This window comes from Calidris pugnax, unplaced genomic scaffold (assembly GCF_001431845.1).
Source record: "Calidris pugnax isolate Ruff unplaced genomic scaffold, ASM143184v1 scaffold24, whole genome shotgun sequence".
NCBI classification, from domain to species: domain Eukaryota; kingdom Metazoa; phylum Chordata; class Aves; order Charadriiformes; family Scolopacidae; genus Calidris; species Calidris pugnax.
In genome coordinates, this window is record NW_015090922.1 from 25,662,765 (window position 1) to 25,688,429 (window position 25,665).

General features: G+C 36.6%; 1 protein-coding gene across 6 annotated transcripts in view; it reads right to left on the minus strand.

Moving 5' to 3' along the window:
- LOC106893367 (mitogen-activated protein kinase kinase kinase MLK4) overlaps positions 1–25,665 on the minus strand; it is a 41,622-nt gene that overhangs the window by 9,963 nt on the left and 5,994 nt on the right. For 3 of the 6 annotated variants that reach the window (XM_014951293.1, XM_014951288.1, XM_014951287.1), the window contains exons 2-6: positions 13,448–13,628; positions 8,411–8,559; positions 7,496–7,671; positions 3,413–3,653; positions 1,490–1,612 (exon numbers count right to left, since the gene is read on the minus strand). In XM_014951293.1, the coding sequence (XP_014806779.1) occupies positions 1,490–1,612; positions 3,413–3,653; positions 7,496–7,671; positions 8,411–8,559; positions 13,448–13,611 (853 nt within the window). In that variant the 5' untranslated portion in view covers positions 13,612–13,628. Of the gene's footprint in view, positions 1–1,489; positions 1,613–3,412; positions 3,654–7,495; positions 7,672–8,410; positions 8,560–11,968; positions 12,124–13,447; positions 13,670–25,665 lie in introns of those variants that run through there. The other 3 variants (XM_014951289.1, XM_014951295.1, XM_014951294.1) reach the window with 3 other exon arrangements.

Genomic DNA, 25,665 nt, shown 5'->3' on the forward strand with positions numbered 1-25,665 from the left:
TGTCTCATTTTATATGCAATTATGACATTTTACTAAGAAAAGCCTTTCTTACCTTTCTGCAGTAAAAAAAGCATCCAACCATAAAAACCCACCACTCAGTTTGAGGTCAGAAAACCTTTATCACTACAGATACTGTGTCAGGTAACCTTTGAAAAAGACTACGTAATTTTCCTTCCATCTCAAATTTTCATTAAGAAAAGCAAAGCAGGGTTTGTCCACCTCTCTCCTTTATCCATAAGATACGGGTAGTAATGGTCTTCACCCAGGGAACTGTATCAGTTACATTTCAAACAAATAATAAAGTTACTGCCAGAAAAGATATCACTTCTCCTTTAGACATTAATAATGAAAAGGATTTCATAAGGCAGAGGTATCCCAAAGGAGATGAGAGATCTGGTTTCTATCTAAACTTTATTTAAAGTTTCAGACTGGTTTAAAATAAAAATAAATTCTCCATACTAGCTACAGAACGGTAAGCAGAAAAAAAATCCCCATGCATTTTGATTTCCCCTCCTCCTTATTTACATCTGATAAAGCCAGAGTGTGAAGTAATTTCCTTCAGAGCTGACTACCCTTGCAAAAGAAGATAGTCACCGTCCACAAGCAACGAGCTGGAACAGGTTCCACCGATTTCAGAGAGAGAAGCTTAAGGCATTCCACGCTGAATATGGATAATTGGACAATCTATTTTGCATAATAGATCAGACAGCCCAAATTCAAGTAGTGAATCCTGTAGGAAATGTTTTCTATCTCTACGCATGTCATTCCCAAATATAAATGTGGGCTTCACTGCAACAATATGATCCATTTTCTTCCATATTCATGGTACCTCCACTACGTAAGCATGAACACAACTTCCCTTCCGTCATCAGTATACATGGAATAATGTAGACTACAAGCATACTCACAATTTTATTTTTATTTCTTTCTCTTGTTTTCAAAAAACTAAAGCAAGCTTCTTTATTTTCTTTATTTTCTCCAGGGTTTGTGCTGCTTAAAGATTGCTTCTGTTTTGTTATAAGGAAACTGAGTTGCTGACTGATTCTTTGAACTTTCCTTTTTACATGACTCCCTTATTCTCTGAATATTGTTTTTTTCTTGACAGTCCATATCTTATTTCCTTTATCAACTCCAATACCAAATAAAAACTTGTTTTCCATCTTACATGGGCTCTAAATGTGATGCTTTGCCTTTTGCCATTATAAATTTGGATTCTTCATTGTTTTATCCCAGTCAGTTTACAAATGAGTTCCTGAAGTTATTAAGGAAAGATATGATTTAAAGCATATATAATCATGTTGAATTACTGAAAATTAGTTAGCATTTTAGCAAGATTAGCTCTCCCATCAAAGAACAAGTTGCAAATGTTAGAACAAGTTAAGAGAACTGGAAATCTGTCAGAAATCTGTCTGGAATTTGATACTACTACCAGTGTTTCAGCGAGTACATGGGACAAACAGTCTCTATTGACCAAACGGTGGAGACTTACACTGTATAGCTCGAAGACGAGGAATTATTGTGGGACTACTTGATGGACTAGAGCTGTTACTATTTAAACTCCTCCTCTTATCCAGATTGGGGGAGGCCTGCACTGTTATTTTGTGCTGGAAATCTGTAAGAGAGCAAAACAAATCAGTTGTAGTGTTCTAATTAAAAACTCTTCAGGACATTATACTGCTGTACTTAAAACGAATAAAACTATATAATGAATTAGACTCGATAGAGAGATGTTCATATTAAAAACACTGACAAACTCATAATCTAAATTGTTTCATTAAGAGCTAGAGTCAAACAGGCAGAATTTCACACCTTCACAGACACCATATGATAGGTTTGCAGTAACATCAACAAAAGCAGGTATGTCCAGGTGGACCCAACTGAGACACATTCACATCACAAGCTGTTGGTTGTCACAGAGGGAAAGAAAAAAATCTCAGTATTTCATTTCAAGCCAATCAATATTCATGACAATCAGATTTGCCTTATGTTTTTAAAATGTTGTTCATATACGATGTAAAAAGCAGCATTAACAAAGAAATCACATTTATCAACAAGTCAGAAAAACAGGACACCAAACAACAGAATTACAAATATTTATAGCAATGTAGTAAAAAAATAATAACAACAAATATTGCCAAGTAGTAAAAAAATCTATGAAATACAATTTGATTACATGCCCCTCTCTAATCTCCATCATCAGTGCAATTAGATTGTATACTTGTCTTATAACAGAATTGTCTCAACGACAAGTTCATCTGGAGGATTCTGGACAACAAAGAGCTAAGTGGTCTTCTGAATAAAACCATTATCACTTTTTCAAGTTAAATATGAGCAGAACTGGAAACAAAGGACCAATTACTTAGTTTAAGCTTGTGATGCAGCATAAACCAATTTAACATGCTTGTCTGGGAGGCTGTAGTGTGATTTTTATTTTATTTGCTGTTATTATTATTTTTAAAGTAAGGAAAAACAAGCTTAAACTCTAAATACTATTGCCCTCTGTCTCCTTCCAACTACTGGACAGCTATCATTTGATCAGACCCTGTGTTAGCATGGCGTTCTTACTGCATTAGTAATAAACTGACTGACTCGACCTGGAAGCCACTGAAAGGAAGCCCATCGACACCAGAACACTGGGTACCACTACCGAAGGCTTCCCAACCATTGGCATAACCTTGAATTTCCGTAGTGCCATCTCGTGGCAACATTAAAAAGGCATCACTAAACCAGTCCCTAACATTAAAATACCCCGACTCTCTACAAACACACCTGCTTTGCAAAGGGGGCATTTTAATGCATTCATGGGTGGAATTAAATGCTCGAACATTCAAATTATACCATACTTGTATTCTGAAATAGTATCTTCTTTTGCTATTGCAGTGTTTACTTGCAAGAAGCAAGACATTAAAGATTGTAACTGCTGTGTTGTATTTGTGATGGCAACAAGCTTAAAGTGTGGATCTACTGCGCTTGTACCTCCAGCCTTTACAAGCTGCTGTTTTTCTGCAAGGTATTTGCAAGTTTAGGGCAAACAGCGCTAATATTTGATCATGTTAGAAGGTTTTGGGATGCGATAAAAAGGTACTTTTCCTTCTGCACAAGAATAATGATAGTAAAAATCTGAACTTCGAATCAGTCTTAAATGGTGTGGCTCCCATGCTGGTAACCTTTCCCTCCAGATACAATGGGCTTCTAACTGAAGATTCTTCCAGCTGAAATGAGGACTACTCCATAAGAAAATGATACGTGAAAGTTGTTTCCTTAGGAAAAGAGAAACACAAAGAGAAATACAATTCTTACCATACCCTTTCACACTATTAGGGTAGAAGGACCTGGCAATGAATTAAAATGGAAGCCAATACTGAAAACATTAATCACAGAACTGAAGCCTGCATATTTGATCATTACAAACCTGAAGGCAAACTAATTCTGTGTCCATCTTTAAGTTTCAACCGGCTTCTTTTAAATTTGCCCTTCCTCTTCTTTACATTGGGTTTCTCTTGATTTAACTGGAATATCATGATATTCAGCTCACGCTCCAGTACATCGATCTCGCGCTCTGCTAACTGTTGCTCACGGCGCTTAAGTAATTCTTCTTGGGATTTTTGCTGAAGAGCTGCCCTTGTCAACTCCTCCTCTCGTGATCGAAGCTCCTGAAGATAAGATTCACACAAGTGAAATGAAGTAATAATGTGACGGTTGTATTAAAGAATATATAAAGTGCACTGTAGGCTGTATTTCCTCATCTATTTTGATGATGCACTATACACATGTGACATGCACATACGACCTTCCAACAGTCCTCCATTCCGCATAAGCAGAGATTCTGTATCCAGATGCAATCAAGGATGTTCTTTTAGCCATTTAACTTAAGCCACTTTACTTAAGGCAGGTAAGCACTGGCAATGGGGACAACACATCCAATCAAAGATTATCAGCTTACAGCCTAGCAGAAAATGTGCTCCAAGTACTTCACATCAGAGACTCTTTCAGAGCATGAGGGCTGCTCATAGTTCACAGCTCCTACGCACTAACATAAAGCCGATGACCTGACAAATACACAAATGAATGCCTTTATCTTAAATTTTCTTACCTCTCCTGTTTTTCAGCCATATATTAAATAGCACTTTTCTATCTAGAAAAGCAATCAGTATTACACCAGATGAGGATTAGTGTAATAGGATAAGCCAAGTAATAAGACAGAAGACAGCTATTTCTTAATTAAAATCTTGCAGATATCTGTACATCATCAAACAGCTACTAACCACTGAATTGCACCACATAGACTCTGCGAAACTAGTTAATTTTTAAGGGTAAATGAATCCCCAAGACTAAAACTAACATCTTAAAATTATCTCAATCCTCAACTTCCAAAATCTGTTAAAATATATCTGAAATTTAACTAGACCTTGCTTCATAGTATAGGGCATATTATACATGAAACAGACTTACCCAGAAGGGTTGTAGTCAGTACTGCTAATAAAAGAGACTACAGGAAAAGGAGAAGCTACAATGTGACTGATACTGTATGCTTCTCACTATATATTTTTTTTCATTTTTACATATGATTGTGTAAATTCTACATGGATAAATCCAAAACAGAACCAGCATCTGAAATTAAACTATGCTAAAAGTCCTGGGCATATAAGAATCTAATCCTTATTTTTGTCACGGTACAATCTTGTAATTGTGGTGTCGTTTGTTGTGTGTTTTTTTCAGAGCAGATTTCTGCTATTTCTGCTTATCAGTATCCAGCAATGTTCTATGCCAGCACAATTTCTTATCACATATGGTGAAAGCGAAAAACAGTAGTAAAGATGTGTCAGGAGACACTGTTGAATATCCATCTCTCATTGTCCTCAAATCCAGGTTCCACAGAGCTCAGTAACAAGACAAAAATTATGGGCCTGTATTGAAAAGGTAGACAGTCTAGAAAAAGTAATAGTGTTTCCTCACTGAGAGATTAAGTATTTACTCTTTTCCAAATAAACTAATTAAAAACAGACTTACTGCAATTAGTTATGCAATGTTTCCACACCACTCTACAATTAAAACACCCATTGTAAGGAAGCTAGGAAAGGATTCTATATTTAAGGTGCTCAAGAACATTTGTCAAAAGAAGATTGTGATCTCCTGGAGTGGGCGTCACCATCACTCATTTACACCAAGCCCTTGAGGAAATTCCTCCAGCTACATTCCTCTTTTACAGGGCATGAGACGCCATGCGGGGGGGTTGTTTATTATTATTGTTATTATTGTATAAATACTTCATAGACTTTACTTTCTCCCTAGTACCTGACAGTAAAATTGATCATGTGCCAGATTAAATAAGCTCGTACATATGAAAACCTTGTCTAAGTCAAAGTTACATGCTTTCATTCTTAAACAAGTTTACCTAATCAGGGCAGATGCCTCTGGAGATGCGTTTACTTTGGCATATGAGAAGTAAATTTCATTTTATCTTTTCCCCTCTCTGACTAAGCTTAACTCACTTTTACACAAAAAATATAACTCTTCTTCCAAAGCTTTGCGCTGATTTACTTAATCCTAAACTTGATTTAATTATATTTTTCTTCAGTAGGAAATCTCATACTCGACTATTACCTCCAGAAAATAAAATAAATAAAAAACAACCCAAAAACTTGAATGGCAATGCCTGTTGCAATTGCTCCCAGAGTAAAAAGCGGAAAGTGGTTGGTTGAGCAGTTGCTGGAGGGGCAGAAAAGAAAGTTATGCAAGCTGTGGCAAGTAAATGCAGTGGCTGGTGACCATATGACAAGAAAGAAGGAAAATCTCTAGTCTCTGTAGAGGGACTATAACCCATCCAGAAAGGAAGAGATGTGACAGCTACGGAGGCACACAGCCCAGCTCCAGCAACCTGTAAGCCCACTGCAGGCAGGGCAGAAACTACACAGACAATACTTACCCAGTGAACTGAAACAGAAGAGAGAAAAGCAGAGGGTGGAAGAAAATAAGTACGTAAGATTATTATTGACGATACTGCAATCTTAGTGGTGATCAATAAATTCTGATACCACATATGCTCTGTAATGTCACACCAATCCCTTGCCAATAGTCCACAACCAACCATTTGTGACACTTGACGAGGAGTGAGAGACAAAGGCTACTGACAGTGACTTGCAAGGTGAGAATGTAGTTTTTGATTTTGTCAAAGTTAAGTGATTATGTCCTTTTATAAAGATTTCCTCACAAGCCAGGGCATCTCCATTCTCTTCTTCCTCATCTATTACCACTTCATGAAAAATAACAACAAATATATACTGGACAATAACTATACTGCAAGAACCACCTGCAAAGAAGGAATCTGTTTCTACTAGAAGCATTTCTAACAGGGACCCAAAAGGATACCTGGCCTATTACAACTGTTACCTTTATCAAGTTCTCTAAAGGAAAACATAAACGTCAGGGTGATTATAAACTAGTTGAATTAACTAAAAGGGCAAAGAGTATTAACAGTGAGCACTCATTTAGCAGAAACATATCATGATATGAGAATATGGAAACAAGATCAGTTATATCCAGACAGGAATCTGGATATAAACAAGAGAAACTGGATTTGCTGATTCACGAGTACAAATTTGACCTAATCAATCATATTAATATTTGTCAAGAAGATTTCCAAAACAGCAATACTGAAAGAGATCAATATTATCAGCCTGTTCAGGGAGAAGCGAGATAAAAACACTATTCCACTTCTGGAAAAGAAGCCATGTGATATAGTCACATACAGGATGAAAAACTTTCATTCACACAGCTCAGGAGAATGTTCAGCAGCAGCTGAAAATTTGCAGTGTTTATAAAATTTAGCTAAGGGGTAAATAACTCTGTTTTTTTTTGTTCAGTGATGTATTCAAATATCCAAATACATTTTAAAAAGAGCTTACATGCCAAATTTACAGATCTATAACCTGTTTTCTTTGGGGAGACAGGTATGGATGTGTTCCTTTTCCACTGCCTGTACTTCTTGAACGAGCCATTTATATGATAACCCTCACTTACTACAACAACATTACGCTTCCTGTCAAACTTAACATTGCACTTCAACTGAAATACCTCCAGTTATAGTTTCAGCATACACAAGTGTTTATTGGTGTTTTTTTTAAGGAAGAAAGGGGAAAAGCAACATTGTCTGAAAGTTTAGAAAACCAGTATTCAAACCTTTTTTCTAAAGTATGTTTGCTGCAAGATGGTTAGAGGGTTATCTTAAAATACTGTCCAGAAACTTAGTAATGGAATTTAAGAATAGTATATCCATCAACAAGAACAGGCAAATTAAATTAATAATGTCTTAATGGGAGAGTAAATCATCTCTTCCAAGCAGTTTATCATCTCAAGTGTATCTCCACTACTAAATCAGGTTTTCGGTATTATATTCATAAGCCACAATACAAAAGTTCAAAACTGCTGTATCACATAAATGCATATAAACACGTAACCTTCCTTCACTGCCATGCAATCAGAAAAATCAACTTACTTTTTCCTTGGTCCTCAATTCATTGAATATTTGCTGAATTTCCAATTTCCAGTCATCTTGCATGGAATGGAAAGACTCTTGAGGCATTTCAGTCATGACTGCCCCTTCGATGGCAGTAAGCTGTTCAAGAATTAAGGCAAACGATGGTCGGATATGAGGGTCCTGCTCCCAGCATTCTAGAATTTATCAAAATCCCATCAGTTTATAATAGTACACAGAAGTTTTTGAAGAACTGCATGAATTTCAAGTTACTTACTACTGTACTTAAAGTTCTAATGTGTTCCCTTTACCTGCAAGGCTTCCCGAGTTCCTTTGTCATTTACAGAAGTGACATCTACCTACCTGTACTCAGAGGACTGTTTTAAACTAATTCTCAATTTTTTTTCATCTCTATCTTTAGGAGCTGAAATAGCAAAGCTAACAGTACTGCACAGAAGGGACACATATAAAAGGTAAAGACACAAGGCAATAGCCATTACAATCAATGTATATTTCTCTTTTAAGTATTTCCAAAACATTTCTGATCTTAGGAAGAAACAAGGAGGGGAAAACGGCATTTGCAGTTCTTCCCCTTGGGATTTTAATCTTGATCTTTTATTGATCTGTAGTGTATCATGCGGTTTATGAAAATTAATGCAATTTGAATATAAAAGGAAATCAGTAAAACCAGAGCAAAAAATGTACTGTCAGTACTGAAGAACTTATGTGGTGCAGTGACACCATATGACTTTCTCAGAAACACGTTCAACTGTCTGTAACATCAGCAGTGTGCTGTGTAAAGAGAAACAAAATACTTTGTACACAGCACATTATCAAATAGGATGTTTATTTTGCAATCCCATGACTATTACAGGCAAGGATACATACACCCAAACCATGACTATTTAAATACAAAGGAAGAAACAAAATTGATACCTTTCATTAGTTTTGCAAATGGTTCAGGGCAGGTGGATGGAATGGGCAAAGTGAGTTTATTGACAGCAACTCCATAAGCCACAGCAAGGCCATCAATGCCACGGTAAGGAACTTCTCCTGTAAGCAGTTCCCACAGCAACACTCCATAACTACAAAAGGTAATTTTTTTAACAGTTATTGTCTGCATACTGACACATTGTCTACTCAAGAACAAACAAGTATCTGTCCAACCATGTACTGAAATTCATGAGGATTTTCCATGTCAAAGGTGAATGTCTTTAAGAGTCAGCTCTACTTCAGTCATCTTGCACCTTTCCTCTAACAGTGACTAACCAAATTGGATATGACTCTGACTGGCTCACACTCCTGTTCAAAATGTAGCCTGGAGTCAATCCTATAGAAATGTAAATTTCACTTAAAATTAGAAGTCTGAATGACAGGAAAACAAGCAACCTTCTCCCCACTAAAAAACAACCAAACCAAACAAAAAAAACCCCAGCACCAGAAAAGCCTCAGCTTTGTTTGGAAGTTTGCATTTCTAATGACCTGTATGTTTTATAAAGGCCTGTTAACTTTTCACTTCCACTAGAAGATGCAAGAGGATTAAGAAACGATTACACACCCACAACTAATTTCTCCATAATTGAAAAAAAAAAAAGCAACCTCAACAACAAAAAGCCCCACCAAACAAACAACATTGTCTCCGGTGAACAGTGGTGGCATGAAGAGATCTTTTCTCAGTGTCAGGTACAGAAATCAAGAATCACAGGAATTCCTATTACACCAATGTTAGTCGTAAGAATTTCTGCTATGCTCTCCAGTCTAGAAGAAGAGCTGAGTGTTGCTTTTACCTTCTTTGGGTCTGTATGCCCAACGATTGGCTTGCTCAAATGATCCAAGTCCCTACAAAGGGCTGGGACAGAACACCCATTGCTGTTGGTCTAGAGCTCCTATTCCACCACCACCGAAATGGAGAATTTTCACAGTCATTTTTGTAGAAGCAGAAATTTTAGAATGTAAGCCTAAAGTGGACTTTATGACTGTGTTTGGTTCCCCCCGCCATCTCTTCCTGCCAAGGAACCACTATCCATAGAACAAGGATGCAAAGGACAACCTATTGTTCTTTTGAACAGTAAAGCGAGCAAAGGTAAATAAACAGAATACAAAGTATTGCTCTTGCCCCTTCTCTCCAGGTGTGTGAAGAAACTGCTTGCCAGTTTTTCAGAACTGGTCTGAACTCTCCTACATGAGGAGAAACACCCAAGCACTGGGGAGGTAAGGGCTACGCTCCTCTTCCCTTGCTATGGACCCCTTAGTACCAGAAATACCACCTCAACTACAGCAGATGTGACACTACACACTATTGAAGTTTTTCTATCACTCTCCTTAATGAGAAAAAGTAATTCAGCATTATACAAGACCTCACAACATCACTTTAATAAACAATAAGACAGTAAACTATGCAGTAAGAACATGAATGTCAGCAGTGTTTTGTTTATTTAAGAAGTTTTGCCTATAATAAAATCTTAGAAAGCTAATGAATGTATAGTGCTAATAGTTAATCAAAAGCTGAGAAATATGGTCTACTCCTAAAAAAAAAGAAGAAAATAGAACTTAAAAAAAAAAAGTCTTGTGCTTCTTAATAATTTCCTTCTGATTTTTTCCAGTTTAATCTCTGCACTTACTTGTATACTCAAGGATAAAATAATGTTTTTATTTTAAATCAGTGAAACTTCCAACAAGAACGAGTACACCACTTTCTGCAGCACATACACTTTTAATGTGTGATGGAGGAATCCTACTGAACTGTATCTCATCTGTGTGCTTAGAGAAAGTGTAAAAATAATGTCATGCTCTTTCAGCAAGGTTAGACTGCTCTTAACTCAAGGAACTCCCTTGTTCAGACTACTCTATGCATATTTAAGCACGAACTCTGAAGTTAAGCAGAACATTGATTTAACTAAAAAGAAATGATCTTTCATAAAAGTTGTGTTGCGCTACTAACTTTAGTTACATTTACAACTCAAGGCCTTAAACCTAAATAGCTTTCAACAGGGCCAAGAAGGTGGTTGTAAAATTTTAAACAGACGAACACAGTAATTAGCCTGAAAGTGTCTCTTTTAATGAACGCCATCTTAATATCACTTATCAAGACCCAGCGCTGTGGGGGGAAAACTGTGGGGAGGAACCCTGAAGACACTCTAGACCTGCCATGCTGGAGTTTTTGGGAGGTATTAATCTATCATTGTCTAAGAAAACAACTACTTATTAACTCTCTCAGCTACAGGAATAGCTACTTTGTGCATTAAATTTCACCAGCCCACATACAGTTGTCCTACATATACAGTCAGAGCTTCTAAGAAATAAGTTTTTTGAAAAGAGCAAAAGCCATCTTCTTTTCCATCTTCATCAAAAGGCAAAAAATACAGGCACAATATGCCTGATCTATACCTTTTTTTAAACCACAAAAACTATTACACTTTCAAGATGATTTCATTTGAAGTATTTTCATTATTTAAAATTATTCTCCTGTCATCAAATGTGATTTAAGCCTTACTAAATCTCATTGTAGCAATACCTTGCTGTTTTTACGTATTTTAAAAGTTGATCAAAATGAAGATATTTAAAGTTCTCAAAGTTTATTTTGCTCTACAATTCATCTTCTGAAGCAGAGGTTACTAAGCATGGCTACATGGACCACTTCAAAACTATATGAACATGCCAGGCAAAAGCAGCTGCTAATTCTGCTGTCCAGTAAGTGTTTTCCAGCTCTGGCAAGAGCTTGTGCACTGGAGGCACATGTTATTGTAAAGACCACTGCTGAAGCTCACCATCAGCACTTGGAAATCTGGGCGTATTTGCACTTTCAGACTCCAAACACAAAACCAAGACTGATATACCATGAAGAAATGTGTAACGATCAATGGAAGTCTAGGGCTGAAAGAGCAGAATTCTTGTTTGGGAATGTGGAAGCATATGCCAAAGAGTAATAAATGCAGTAGTTATAGCCCTGGTTTGGGAAGCAGAAGGATACACATGCAGGGCCTGGAAATCACCAGTTCTGCTATCTAGGATGACACCCAGGGACATGCAGCCTGGAAGGCTCTGCACAAAAATACTCTCACTTTTCTGAGCACTGGCTGATTCTGGAAGACTAGCTGCAAGTGTGAGTACTTGAGCAGACTCAACTGTACCCCCTCCCCCTTTTTTTATATAAAAAAAAAAAAAATCTTCAGACTTCTTTTGGAGACTCAGTACTCTGTATGTGTAACTAAAATTTAGAATTTTCCTGAAATATATGGTGTTCTTGTCTTAGAGACTTATACTTAAATTTGTAAACTAAATGCTTTTTAAAACAAAAACCAATCCTATAGCCAGGGTACTCGTTATTTCCTTTTCTTTTAAGGAAAGAGAAAAGATAAGGAACAGAATAGATCAAGGTGCAGTAAGCAGAAAATCTTTAGAAGCCAAGAAGGTCTAAACTATATACTGTACAACACAGCCTTTCTACTTAAAAACCTCTCCTGTTAGACGTCCATCATTGAGCTAAATACTTACATTTTTACAAGAGAGGCGTGCAGAAGAGAAGGCGAAGAAGAGAAATACTGTAGGTTCCAAAAATGTAAACTAATGTTGCAGCAGAATATAAAATAATTGCACCAAAGCATACCCCCTCAGATACCTAAAATCACAGCAACAAGACTGGACAGGACCTGTAATTAAGCATGGAATACAGCTGATTAGGGAAACGCCTACACCCAACCTCCACCCCGCAAAAGAAAAAAAATGTAAAGAAAAAGGGATGAAAGAATGGAAAAAAAAGAATGAAGCCAAGGATGTTTCTCATCTGGGCATCAACTCAGACTGATGTAAACAAAATGCTGAAAATCAGTTCCAAGCACAAGAAAAATGGGTGTCACAAAACAGCAGTGCAGATACAGAATCATCCTGAGAATACCAAAAGTATTACTTCATGCTGTAGAATATCAGGCATCTAAGCAAAATTGGATCTTATTTAAGAATGATACAACACAGAACATGCATAAGAAGGCATGAAAAAACAGATTAAAGTCCTCCCCTCTCCTTCCCCAAATAGCTACCTTAGATCCTTCAGCGAGAAAACATTTCAAAAAGAAAGGAAATGTAGACTTTTCTGGGTGAGGCACAGCAGCTTTTAGAGCCTATTGTGCAATCACAGCTTTTCCCCATTCACAAACCGGAACTAAATTAAAACTAAAGTTTAAATTACCTTTCCACAATACAAGTATCCCACAGTACACCACTCAAAAATGCATCAGTATTGATAGTCCTATTATTTATACGATCCACAATAATGTCTTTAATGAGAAATTCACAAATTTAACATAGGGAGTTCCTCACCTTTAAAATTAGAAAGCAAGTTAGAACAATTTTGTGCTGAATGCACTCTCCTCACTCCAGCTACTGGAAGCAAAATCTTTCTCTATATAACATAAAAGCTTAGATCTGATGCTCACTTTTAGACATGATCACATTCTAGACTCCCAAAAACCATCACTAATTTAACATTTGCCAAAGTTCTGGTTTGCAGCTTATTTTATTTTATCCGCATATAAGCTAATAATGGATGGTCACATTTCTTTATGCAGAATGACACTTTTCAGACATCTGATAAAAAGTACACATACCAATATGAGATCAATCATATGCTAATGTATCAACAGCATATGGCTGTTCATATTTAGACTCCAGATAAAATATGGAAGTATTTTAATCCATAGATATTCTAAAGGCTTCTCTTAATGAGATCTTGCTTTCTTAAAACAATTTTTTAAAAGTTTTTCCATAATTTTCCCTCCCCCAGTTTGCAAGTCATTAATAACTAAAGGTAGGTCAAATGAAGTAGACGCTGAGAAATTAATGTTTCTTAGAACACCCATACTTGCCATATGCTGCGGCAATAACCTGGGAAACCACGAATATAACCCAAATAAAAATTCATTCAAAAACATTGATATATTTCTACTGAACATGGTCTTCAGCAGACAAACTTCTTACCTCCAAATATCACTTCCTTTAGAAAACATGGAGGACTTGATAACTTCTGGAGCCATCCACGCATAAGTCCCCGCTGCGCTCATTTTGGTTGTTCTATGCCACTCTCTAGCCAGACCGAAGTCTGTTATCTTCAGAGTTTTATTACAAATGTCATCATGTTCCATCTTCTCTAGCAACAAAACTGCAAAAGATCGAGTTTGCAAATTAATACAATGGGAATCAAAACAAAATATCCAGTCCTGTCATAAATTTCACATAAACTTGTACAGCACAGATAATTGTGTACTTTAAATATCATGAAAACGTTATTGCAATATTTATAAACACGAAAAAGGTTTTTGATTATTCTAAGCTATTCTAAGCTATAAAAGCAAGAAATGTCTACAGTATCATGAGTTCTTTATGCAAGTGTGTGAGTAGATATTAAACTAGCCTGTAAACTCCACTGTAAAGAGATGCAAAGTAAAGCACAGAAGTTTAAGAAAGCCCAGAATCCCAACATCCCACAGACAATGACCAGCTGTAAAAAAGGTATTCACATAATGTTAATCTATAAAACTCTTAATACTGCACCCAATCTTGGTTCTTCCTCATCTCAGAAAGTATATAACAGAACTGAAAGTGGGACAACCAGTGCGCTCCAAAATACACATTCAGAGCTACAAGGAATGGTTAATAGACAAGGAGTCTTCCCCCAGGAAAGGAAACAGTTGAGTACACAGTCTATAAGAACGCCTACAGAATGAAGAAAGCTACAGGTAACAATTGTTCACAGTTTCTCAAAACAAGAAATGGACATCAGTGAGCAAAATTAGCAGGTAAGAATCAAACACGTGGCGGCTGTTCACACAGGTAGATGAACTTTGGAATTCTTGGCATAGTATGTGAATACTATTATTTTACATAGGTTCAAAAATCACCTATGCAAATTCACAGAAGACAACTCCATAAAGAGCATTTACATCAAAAAAGTGGGTTTAAATTCAAGAAATCCCCAGGCCACAAATCAGTACAAGCTGGGAGACTACACAGCAGGGGACCTAGCTTGGTTTGAGAGTCCCCAACTGGCAACAGCACACTGGATTTGGATCAAATCCATGTTACGCTGTATCCACTGCATCTTCATGGATGTTAAAGAGCAAATTATCTTTCTTTTGCTGTTGCATCCTACAGTGCATATTCAGTGGCTGACTTGTTCATAACACAACAGTATTGGCAGAGTTGTCATACAACTTCACAAAATAGTATTAAAAGAAAAGCGAGTTATTGTGTTAGAGCTCACAAGGAGAAAGACAACAGATTCAAAGGGATCACTATTAACACACCATAACTTTAATTCCACATTCAGTTCTCTGTCACTTTCTGTTGTAGTTAGCTTTAACTTTCTGTTAGAATGATCTCCTGGGACAAAGATCAGAGGTTGAATTACAAATAAGAAGAATCATAAATGCATTTGTTTTCCAGCTGTATGCATGGCAAAATACAGTACAGGGAACCCATTAATAAAAGTGCAGATGAAGAAACACCTTCCCTTACAGAGTAAAAACCAATGACCTTGCATTTGCAATTGCAAGAAACCATCATTACTGGTATAAATTAATTACACTCTTACAAATATGTCAAAAAGGATATAAAATTCAGATGAAAAAAGAGAACCTCATTCCATTTTCAGTAAGTGTCTTAACACAGAGTAGGAGAAATGAAGGTGAAAATGTTATAGACAAACCAGGAGCTCACCAGTCAGCGCCAACGAAACAAGTTAAATTAATGCAAGAGTTTTTATACTTCTATACTTGAATCAAAGACCTATTGTTTGCTATGCCATTTCAAACATGTTCAGCAGAATTCCTGACATTCCTTGTCAGTCAATGTGACCGAAACCAAAAACAGTCAGTCTTGCAAAAGGTAATAACTGGCACGTGGCCAAGTTTCATCCTAGAAAGGGACAACATTTCTTCGCAGTTCAAACTTCCCTTTCCGGCCAGTAGCCAGGAGAACAGCAATACTGTACACAGATTACTTAGCAGCTGGGTAGTAAAAATGCTCGGCATAGCGGAGTAGTGCTCTGTAAGTGCAGTTCCCTCGCAGTAGCCTAGCAACCTTTACTATAGCATCCTTCTGCCATTTCCACAGCTTCCTGGCCCTTGCTGGCTGCTAACCTGTGGGAAGTCACTTTTACAACACTTTTACCCTGTTCACTCGGCCCTCTCCTTTTGTTTTTTAAATCCCTTAAATTGCCTTTTCAGACTTTAATACATCTGTAATATCAACAGCCAGTTTAGCACTTTCTGGTTTACTTTAACATTTTTCAGACTATTTCTTTTCCACAAAGAAGAAAGTTGATACTAACATTAGTGCTATCATTCTGACAAACACAGCCTAAAATATTTAAAAGTACAAAGTCCATTTGAAAATAAATTCAAACCTACAAAAAAAAAATTGAATTAGATCAGGAATGCAGAAGTACAGGGAAATCATATGTCCACCTCCTTTATTTTGACATAAGCAAAATCAGACTATGACTATTTCAGAATTGGATAAAGGTCTGAGAGAAGACTAAGTCGGATATGAGAGGACTACTTTGTGCAAACTAGCCTAAAAGTTTGTCTTGGACCGTTATTCAAACATTCCATGTACTACAAACAGAAATAAATGACTAAATATTTTAAGGTTGCATGTTTCCTGCCAGTTACACCATTTTCTACTCAATTACGAGTTCAACACACCTCCCTTTGTGACTCTATCTTTCTGCAATGAGATCAAGGGGAAAAGAAATTTATTAACATCACAGCAGCAGAGGTTAAGGTGCCATATACCTGGCGCTCTTTGAAGATAAGAGACAGCACATGCCCAGAACCATATACAGCGAGGGAACGAAGGGAAGTTATTGCATGTTATTTCCAATAATTCAATGAAAAATAAATCAACAGGTTGAAAATAAAAGCAAAACATTCTTAAATCAGAGAGAAAAATGAAAAAATACAAATGCTATGTGGTAAAGTGGTATTAAAATCAGTGAATATGATTTTATGTGTGTCCAAAAGATCAAAGAAACTTTGATCAGTGCAGCAAGCATAGATGAGGATTCTAACAGCATCCCTAACAACAATACTGCTACTTAACCATACAGATGAAAAAAAAAACCACGTTGCACTTAAGTTATCTAAGGTAATTAAAAAGAACGTGGAAATCCAGTATTACTCATCCTTGATCACTGAAGGAAGTAGCTCATAGAACAGACCAACCCCTGCCACTCAGAGTAGGACTAGTGTTTTAAGAAGTGTAAATTCACTATGAAACATTTTTATGACTTTGTAAAGTTATGGCACTATGACAGAATAAAAGTAATCATTATCAATACTCAAATTAACCGTACTGTGCTCACTTAACTACAGACATTAATTTAACTTAAATGTCATCTTCGAATAGTTTTTAAAGAAAATTAAGGACCGTCATTAGGAACAGTAATTAGGCATAGAAAAAGCAGCAAAATTACAACAGAGTTACATTACAAACCGTCATGTCACAGTAATCCTATTTTGTCCTTATAGATGGTTTCTTAGAAAGGGATAACGTAGCAGACTTGAACAGATGTGAGTATGTTTTAGGAAGTTTAATCATACAGACAGAATAAAGACTAATCAAAGAATTCTGCACAGGAAGGACGTGAAGGAAAATCTTAAGAGACAAGTTATCAGGATGAAGAGGAATCATCACTAGGAAGCATGTTTCCTTCACATGCAGATCTGCAATCAGAGTAAAAAGACAAGGAGTGTTTCAAGGACTGACAGCAAAGTCAGAAGATACTGACCACTCTGAAGATAACTAGATCATCATACTAGAAAATAAGCAAAGTTGAAAGGAATCAATCATAAAACCTACAGCTTTAAAGCAAAGGTGAAAGAAGAAGGCTGGCTATTCTGGCTGACGGAAGGAAAAGCAAAACAGCAGCTACACACACACATCCAGCTCATGCACTTCTAAAAAAGCCTTCTAAGTCAAAAAAGGGAAGTATTAAGTTGTGCAAAGTGTGAGACTTCATACGAAATACTGATGACTAGAACTGCACATAATGTGTTCAACAACAGGAACTTAAACTTGAACAGATGCAGAAAATAGAAGTGGAATAGTTAGGAACCTGTAATGTGTTTTATTTAGATAAATCAGAAGAGCTTGTCCTTTCTGCTAGGCTAAACAAATGTTAAGAACAGTTATGAGAACAGAAGTTAGCCGTGTCAGAAACAGTATGCAGACCTACAGCACTGGTGCTCTTTATCAATATTCTCCTAGATGCACTGGTTGATCCATCTCAGTGATTTGCTCATGATAAAACTCAGTTCCAGATCTGGAGCTACCAGGGTGGAGAGAGGGCCATGTCAGATTTCAAAATACTGCCTGGTCTCCCACTCCACTTTTGGCCCTCCTCTGCAGTGTAAAGCACAGTTTACTCCTCAAAAGTCACAAGATCCAACATATAACCCGATCAAACCTAATGGTTCCTGTAATAGCAATGCCATTAATCTTTCCTGCTTTCTTTCTGCATTATCATAGTTACAGCTGGAGTCTTTTTCTACTAATCTCATGGCACACTGCAACGATTTTATGGCGTAACAGTATGCAGATAAGATGTTCTGCACTTTTAGAAACTAAAATCTATCACACAGTTGCCCAAGACTGCAGTGGGACTGGACCTGCTGAGCCAGCTGGTACTTCCCAAGTCCACATTCCTCTAACAAAACCAAAACCGGCAACATCTCTCAGCCAAACCACTACTGTTCCCATACAAGCTGTTCTCTGTCAGGAAAAGTCAGAATTTAGGCTTGAACAGGAGGCAGAAGTCCCAGTAAAATCCCACTCAAATGCTCCCAGTCCCCTCTCCTTTTCCTACGCCATTCCCTTTCCACCACTCCATCTCAAGACTCTTTGCCCCAGCAGTAACATTGGCTTTGGGCTACTGAGAGTGAGAAGCAACAGATGAACCGCAGCAGCTCAGGTTAAAGATGCATAAAGTGGAACTCCAGGTCTGGTCAGGTTTGGAGAAGAGCTGCCTTCTCTGCTCCATTCGCTTTTGTTGTGACCTTGTGTTAAAATTCTATTCAGAAAAAGAAAAAACAGAAAAGTGAGAAGCAGAATATAGACAGATAGGCTGTAACGGGTCAAGAAATAACAGAAAAGAGCACATTTAGATAAATCAGATTCCTGGGGTACACATCCACTCTACCAAACTCAGACAGATCCAGAGCTCTGCCCCCAGTGCTTTCAGGACTAAGCTGAAAGTCTAGAAGGAACAGAATGAATTTGTTTAAATTGCAAGCATTTTATTTAAAGCATAATTTTAAATAAAAGACTCACATTCTTGCCTCGGCTTCTCTCCCTTTTATTTCTTAAAATTCATGTAGCTTAAGAAACAGTTTTTACAGCAAGCCTGAGGGGATCCTGGACAGATCTTGTTGGCAGCATACTCAGGAAACCTCCACCTAGTACTAAGCTCTTCAATGCTACTCTTTTAATGCAGGCTATTTCTTAAAGTCCTGCTTTTCTTTTTGTTACTAAAAATTATAAATTATATTTCTCCAACTTATCTGTCTCAAAGTCCCCATTGAATACAATAATTCATTTGACAAGCTTCTTGAAATCCAAAGACTTTATGCAGTTAAAATCAGTTTTATTTCATAACACATTCCAGCACTTTCAGGTGACCATTTTCAATTATTAGCCATTTAAACCAATTCAGTAAACAAGGTATTCTGAGAGAAGCCAAGTCAAAGGATTGACTTGGATACCTTTTTAATAGTTTAGATTTACTGAATTCAATCTTTTAATGTTTAAATTTAAAAAAAAAAATCACATCCTGAAATATTCAAGTCCCTTCTATCCCTCCTATCTTCTTTATACCTTCTACTATACCCTCTTTATATTCTCTATTCTGTTGCTACTAAATATAAAATGGTAAGCAACCATATTTTCGTGAGTTAGTTATTTGCCACCAACTGCTTCTTTCTAGCTTACCTACAATTTGCAAAATAGCTATCGTGATTTTTTACAAATATAAGCTATTTAATAGCATAGCTATTTAAGTTACTATGACTATAGGTAAGACTGCCTACGTGCCCACTACATTTACCACCACTGATAAAGTTATTCTTAGAGAATACCAGAAAGAAAAGGAAGATGTTATACTGTACAGCTCTACCTGCCAACAGAGACTGTCCAGACAATGCTGCTACTGTCGTATGTCCCCCCCGCACCCAGTCAGTTCCCTCTTCAACTGTTTGCAAGTGAATCTGGTTCCTGTTAATTCACTAAATCAACATGCAACAAAACCAGCAGGGCAACCTTGTATCTTTACCTGGGAACCTCTTTACCTAAGAGGCAGAAAAAACCACCTTATTAAACATTGCATATCCAGTTAACAAAACACAATATCTTGTCAATATTAAAAGACTCACCTCCATTATTTGGAGTTGTTGTTTGGTTCGGACTGTAATTCAAAAATAAAATTTCAACACTGCTTTAGAAGCCATGCGCGGTTTTTAAACGGCAAATTAACTATCACAGTGAAAACACCAAGTGTTTAAACCACAAATTAACTATCACAGTGACAACGTAAACTGATCAGGACATCTTCAACACAGACAAAAGATACATTTGCCTATACAGCACTGCTTCTTCAATACCTTGCTTTTCTCCAACAGGTTCTCAGGATTCATCTCTGTAGCCAGTATCTGTCAGGTTGCAATTATTTCACTAGATAAGTTCAGAACTCACCATCAGCAAGGGAATTTCGTTCTTTAAATGCTGATTACATATGCAGGAGGCATTTCTCTACTTTTTATTAAAGGGATACTGTGCTTTCAAAGTAAATTGATACTTTTACTTTCAAAGTAAATTGAAAGCAACTCAACAGCTTGTTCTTAAACATATTTGTTGAAAAACATCTAGCTTAAAAAAAATAATCCTACCTCACAGGAGCCAACACATTAAAAAAAAATCCTGAACAAAGTGTTCCCAATTGGAAAGCCAAAACAAGACAAGACTTGAAACAAAAAGTCCTTGACAGCACATATTGACAAATACACACCAATCCCATAAGAAAAACACATCCCATAGCGGGACACGTGGCACAAGAAAACCACCAAAGCAGGAGAATGACAGGGAGTCACCTGGCTGTCTGGAGGAAATGAAAGGAAAAGAAGAAAGAGAAAGAGGGATCAGAGATTTCAACAGCTTCAACACACCTTGCATCACCTTTTTTTTTTTTTTGCTTTTACTTCTTTAATAACCATTATTAAAGCAACTTTGGGCAAATGGAAACTTGAGAGAAAGAAGCAGTTTTAACAAGTTATTGGCACAGCCTGCAGATGCTGCAAGTTACTTTACTGCCTGCCAGTTGTGCTTCATTTGCTGTTTAGATAGTTCTGTAATGCAAAACAGAAATTTCTATTGTGCCATAAGAGGAAGTACCAGAGGTAACATGCATTTATAATTAGACATTCAAATAATCATCATTTAAACAGGGAATTCTGAAAATTGGGTATTGCATCATAAAAAAAAAAAAAGCAGACTTTACACTACATGTTCTCAAGTTTTCTGTTTCATAAAATATTAAGCCTAGTCCTCCTATTTAAATAGTGAATTTAAGAAAAGTTACCTCATTCCAGCAATTCCTCCATAATTTTACAAGTAAATGAAAATTAGTCAACACTGAAACTTAGCTTTAAAACTCAAAACACTCAGTTATACAGCACCAGGAACTCCCATATTTATTTGAAACAGGAATTACTTTCTTTTATGCTTTGTTCTTTGCTTGCTACTGGTTTTTAAAAGGCAGCTATGCAATAAAAACAGTGACCAAATGCAAAATGAAATAGTGATTTATTTGTTTTTTAAGGAACTTCCTTCTATTCCTAAAAAAATAAAAATAAAAAGCAAGGCAAACTAAAGCTATTCAAACTGCAGCAGGAATCTTAACCAATATATAAAGCATCAGGTACAGCTTCCTCCATCAGAAACTTACTCATCCACTCCATTATTCCAAATTCAAGACATGGCCATTCCCTTCAAAACAAAGCAAATCAATGTACGCCATCCAACACAGAGAATTTACCAGTGCAATGCAGCTGTGGTTTAGTGTCTCAAAAATGGCATCCAGCGGCAAGAGCTGAGAGAGGTTACCTTCCTTCGGAAGTAAGAAGTTAACTTCTCTATCATTAGTCAAAGCATTTTTTCAACATTTATTTAAAAAAAACCCGAAGAATATTTCATTCAAATGCGTTTTGGATTCGTATAATTTTATTTTTTTTTAACTAAACAGAACATGACTCGATGCAATTTGATATTTCAAGCCAGTCAGGAGAATAAATGGCTTCTGAATACAGGCAAGTGCTTACATAGTTGGCATACTTTTCCTGATCGTAACATATTACACTTGGCAATTACATACTTCCTTGTTGCTTTATTTATTTATGATCTATATCAAGGTGCATTTGATGTGTTGAAATTAGAATATTTAACACACAAAATATCACTTCAAAATTTAAGAAAGTTTAGAAGAGTTTAATATAAATATATAGAGACATAAAAAATGTAAAATGCATTCTACCTTTAAAGGTGACTTACTAACCGAACTGAAGTGTAAAGGTGTAGGCCCATGTCCCAACCAAGACCATAAAAGCTGGCTATCACTAAAATACTTACCTTAATCACCTCTCCAGTTACAGCCCCTCATCCTCACCCTTTTTTTCCCCCCCTCACACTGAGTCTAGCAATTGGTAGTCTTGGGGAGACTCAACTAGCCAGAGAGTTCAGCAGAAAAAGAAGTCTGCAAATAAAACAGCTTAGAATAATTTTCTGCTGGATCCCTCAGCTGATTTCACCCAGACCTACTGACCACGCAACAGAGATGAGTAGATACCACTGACACGTGGAAGCTGGGAGAACCTGTGCCTAGAGATGGGTGAGGAAGCTTCCTCGAACAGCTAGCTGCCAAATGAAGCCACGCATCACCCGTTGTAGTAAGTGAGAATTCATTTCAGAATTAATAGATCTAACCCTTTTACATCTAGTTTTAGTCAGGAATGTAAAGACAGAATCCAGCTTTGCCACTTTTCCCATTATAAAATCACCTTTGATGAAATTTACTATTGAAAAGAACCAGTTGAATAAAATGAAGACAAAAAAAATGTTCTCCATCCCTTTGAAGATTCCTGCTGCTATGAAACCAAACAAACTCTGGTGGGAGATGCTTAAGTCAAGTTTGGTCATTGAGTTCCCTTAGGATCTCATCAGTTAACACAAAAATCCTTTAATATTATTTCTATGAGGAATTTTAATAGGTTACACTCCATAAAGAATTGTGACTTAGGTTGTCAGTTTCTTTTATATGGAGTATTTGAAAGAGCCTTATTGCTTTAAAACAATTGTTACCAAACAACCTTTTTCAAAACAAAGGAGAAAAAAACAAACAAACAAACAAACCCAATCAGACTCAATTTTTGAACCCACTTTTTTTTTTTAATACAAAACTTGGGAGGAAAAAAAATAATCAAAATATATTCTGTGGGGTAGAAAGATTCTTGCATTCTACCCTTGCAGTTTCTCCAGTAGCTGAGGAATAGCCCCCAGGACTGTGCATTTCCAAGAACTCTAATCTTCTTTATTAGCAAAGGCAAAACACTTATTTTAAAATGAGAACTCTGCAAATTTGGCAGTGCTCTCTTTCTCTTGGGAGGAGAAAATGGAAGGGAAAACCTGCTCTTTTGACTCAATAATTACTGTAACATTCAGTAATGAGTTAAAAAGTACATTTTTTTTTTCCTTTTTACATAATACATGAGGAAACAAATGCCGTTAGTTTCAGGAAGAACAGTAATATCTAATCCCAACAGAAGAGAAAAATCACAAAGCTGCCTAAACATTTAGAACGAAAATATAACCAGCTCCAAGGGTTAATTTGTCCCATAATAAGCCACAGCAATGAAGCAGTTACTTCTGCATTTTCGAGAGGGTGGGCCAGCTTATCAGCTCCAAGTTAATAGCACACCTGCCAAAACACAGATTTTAGTCGCTATGAAGAGAACAAAGCATGATTATGTAGCCAACACTGGCATGTCTAGGACTGATTTAACTGGAGCTATGACCCCATACAACAACAACAAAAAAAAAGGTTAAATTTGGCAGGAAGCTCCAAGAAGGAAGAATACTTTTGTGGTGACATTATACAAATACGTAACTTTTCCATCTTACCGTATATAACCCATGACTTTAAGATTCAGTAAGTGGGTCAAAATTTAAACATCTACTTATTTTCAGTTGTTGATCTGAGATAAGCTCTCAGTAGCATGGTCAAGCAAGGCAAACATGGTGAAATTAGTTTTAAACTGTCAATCCAGGAATGTACTTTTATGACACCAGTTAATATTTTGGTACTGCTACTATAGACAGCCAAGTTATTTGGTATTTAATACATATTATCTGGCTTTATCTATATATTATCCATATTCTTCTTGATTTCAACACCATAAATTTGCCTCTAACAAAAACCTCAAAAACCCAAAGCTCAAAAATAAAATAAAAAAAAGCTGTACTTTTTAGAAGCTGTTAGATGTATTACTGAAGGTCACTGGGATGAGTTTTAATGCTTTAAGTTTTAAGAGATCATCAGAACTAAAAATTCAAGGACAGAAACCACACATGCCACAAACACTCCTTGCAAATGTTCATTGTACAAGGCCATCACGCTTCAGAACTTGAAACACTGAAGCACGTTTAGAAGAAAGTTTATACTTAGTGATAAGAAAACTTACAGATTGCAAACAAAAAACCCATTCTCTTCTAAGGTCAAAGAAACCACAAAACAGCAGCCAATGTCCAAATAGAGTTCAATGATGTGTTACTTCTCTATTCTTTTGAGGTTGCAGAACATAACGTTGCAATGGAGCTTTTAACATCTGGTAAGAGGGTCCAAAGGCAGGCACTGTGATTGCAGTCCTGGGGGGAGGAGTGTATGGAGCTGAGCTTTCATGTAACTGAAAAACTCAATTATACCTCAAATTTTTCTAATGCTAGGCTAACACTATCGATGCTCAAATCCCAGCCCCATTTTGCATTCTATTTATTTAAGCACTGTATCTCATTTCGTAAGTTTTAGTCAGCAGTTAAACTTATTTCTCACTGTTTAGGGGAATTAACAAAAGTGTATTTTAACAGCTAATGGGAGGCGTTTAGCTGCCTGTTTTTCCATCGACATCTATGGAAATGGGTTGGTTGCATTTATACACTTCAATTTATAATGCTATCCCAAAACAGAACTCTTTTTCAGCAAAGATGGTCAGAAAATGTGACATACGGACTAGAAATTGGACTCCTCATGTTGGACATGAAGAGGTCACCAGAAACCTTGGTGCAAACAAGCCTCGTGCAGAAACCTGCTACGCAAGAGTCCAACAAGAAGCAGGAAAAAAGAAAAAAAAGCTTCCCACAGCCATAAACCAGATCACTTGGTGTCTTAAAGTGAGAGAGAAAACAAAGGCAGGGAGAGGAGAAAGACATGAAGAACCAAGTGAGATCCAGAAAAAGATCAAAGTAACATTATTCTTGAATTAATAATCCTACTTATTAAAGATGCAGAGTCTCAACACCAAATAAGGTGCAACTCTACAGTTGTCAGATGGACATGCTTGGGGAAACATTAAAATCAAAGTCTGTATGAAAAAAGAGTTATAAAATAGGGACATTAAGAGTATAAAAATTGTATTAATGGGTTTTAAATTAATTATATTACATTTAGCTAGCGCTTCAGCCTAGAATCTTGTTTTCAGCATTAAGGACTATATGTAAATATACTTGAGACCTCTTAAATTTGAGGGAATTAGTTCTAAATTAATGAGCATTTTTTTCCACCTGCTAATGTCCAGACTTGAGATACAGAAAAACATCAAATAAATAGCTAGTTAAGTCTTCATCTACAGATAAAACAACTGTTGAATTTACTCCTCCTCTGAAAGCTTACAAACTGTACAAACAAATATTGTGCTACAGAGTAGTTCAAAAATTTAATTGAACAGATCTTAAAATCATTAAGTTCCTGACAATTAATTTTAAATGCTGGAATACATCCTTCAACTGGAAGTTAGCCTCTGCAACAAGCAGCTACTACTTTACTTACTACTTTAGTGCTACAACTGCAGATTGAGACAACTGCAGCAATCACTCCAAAT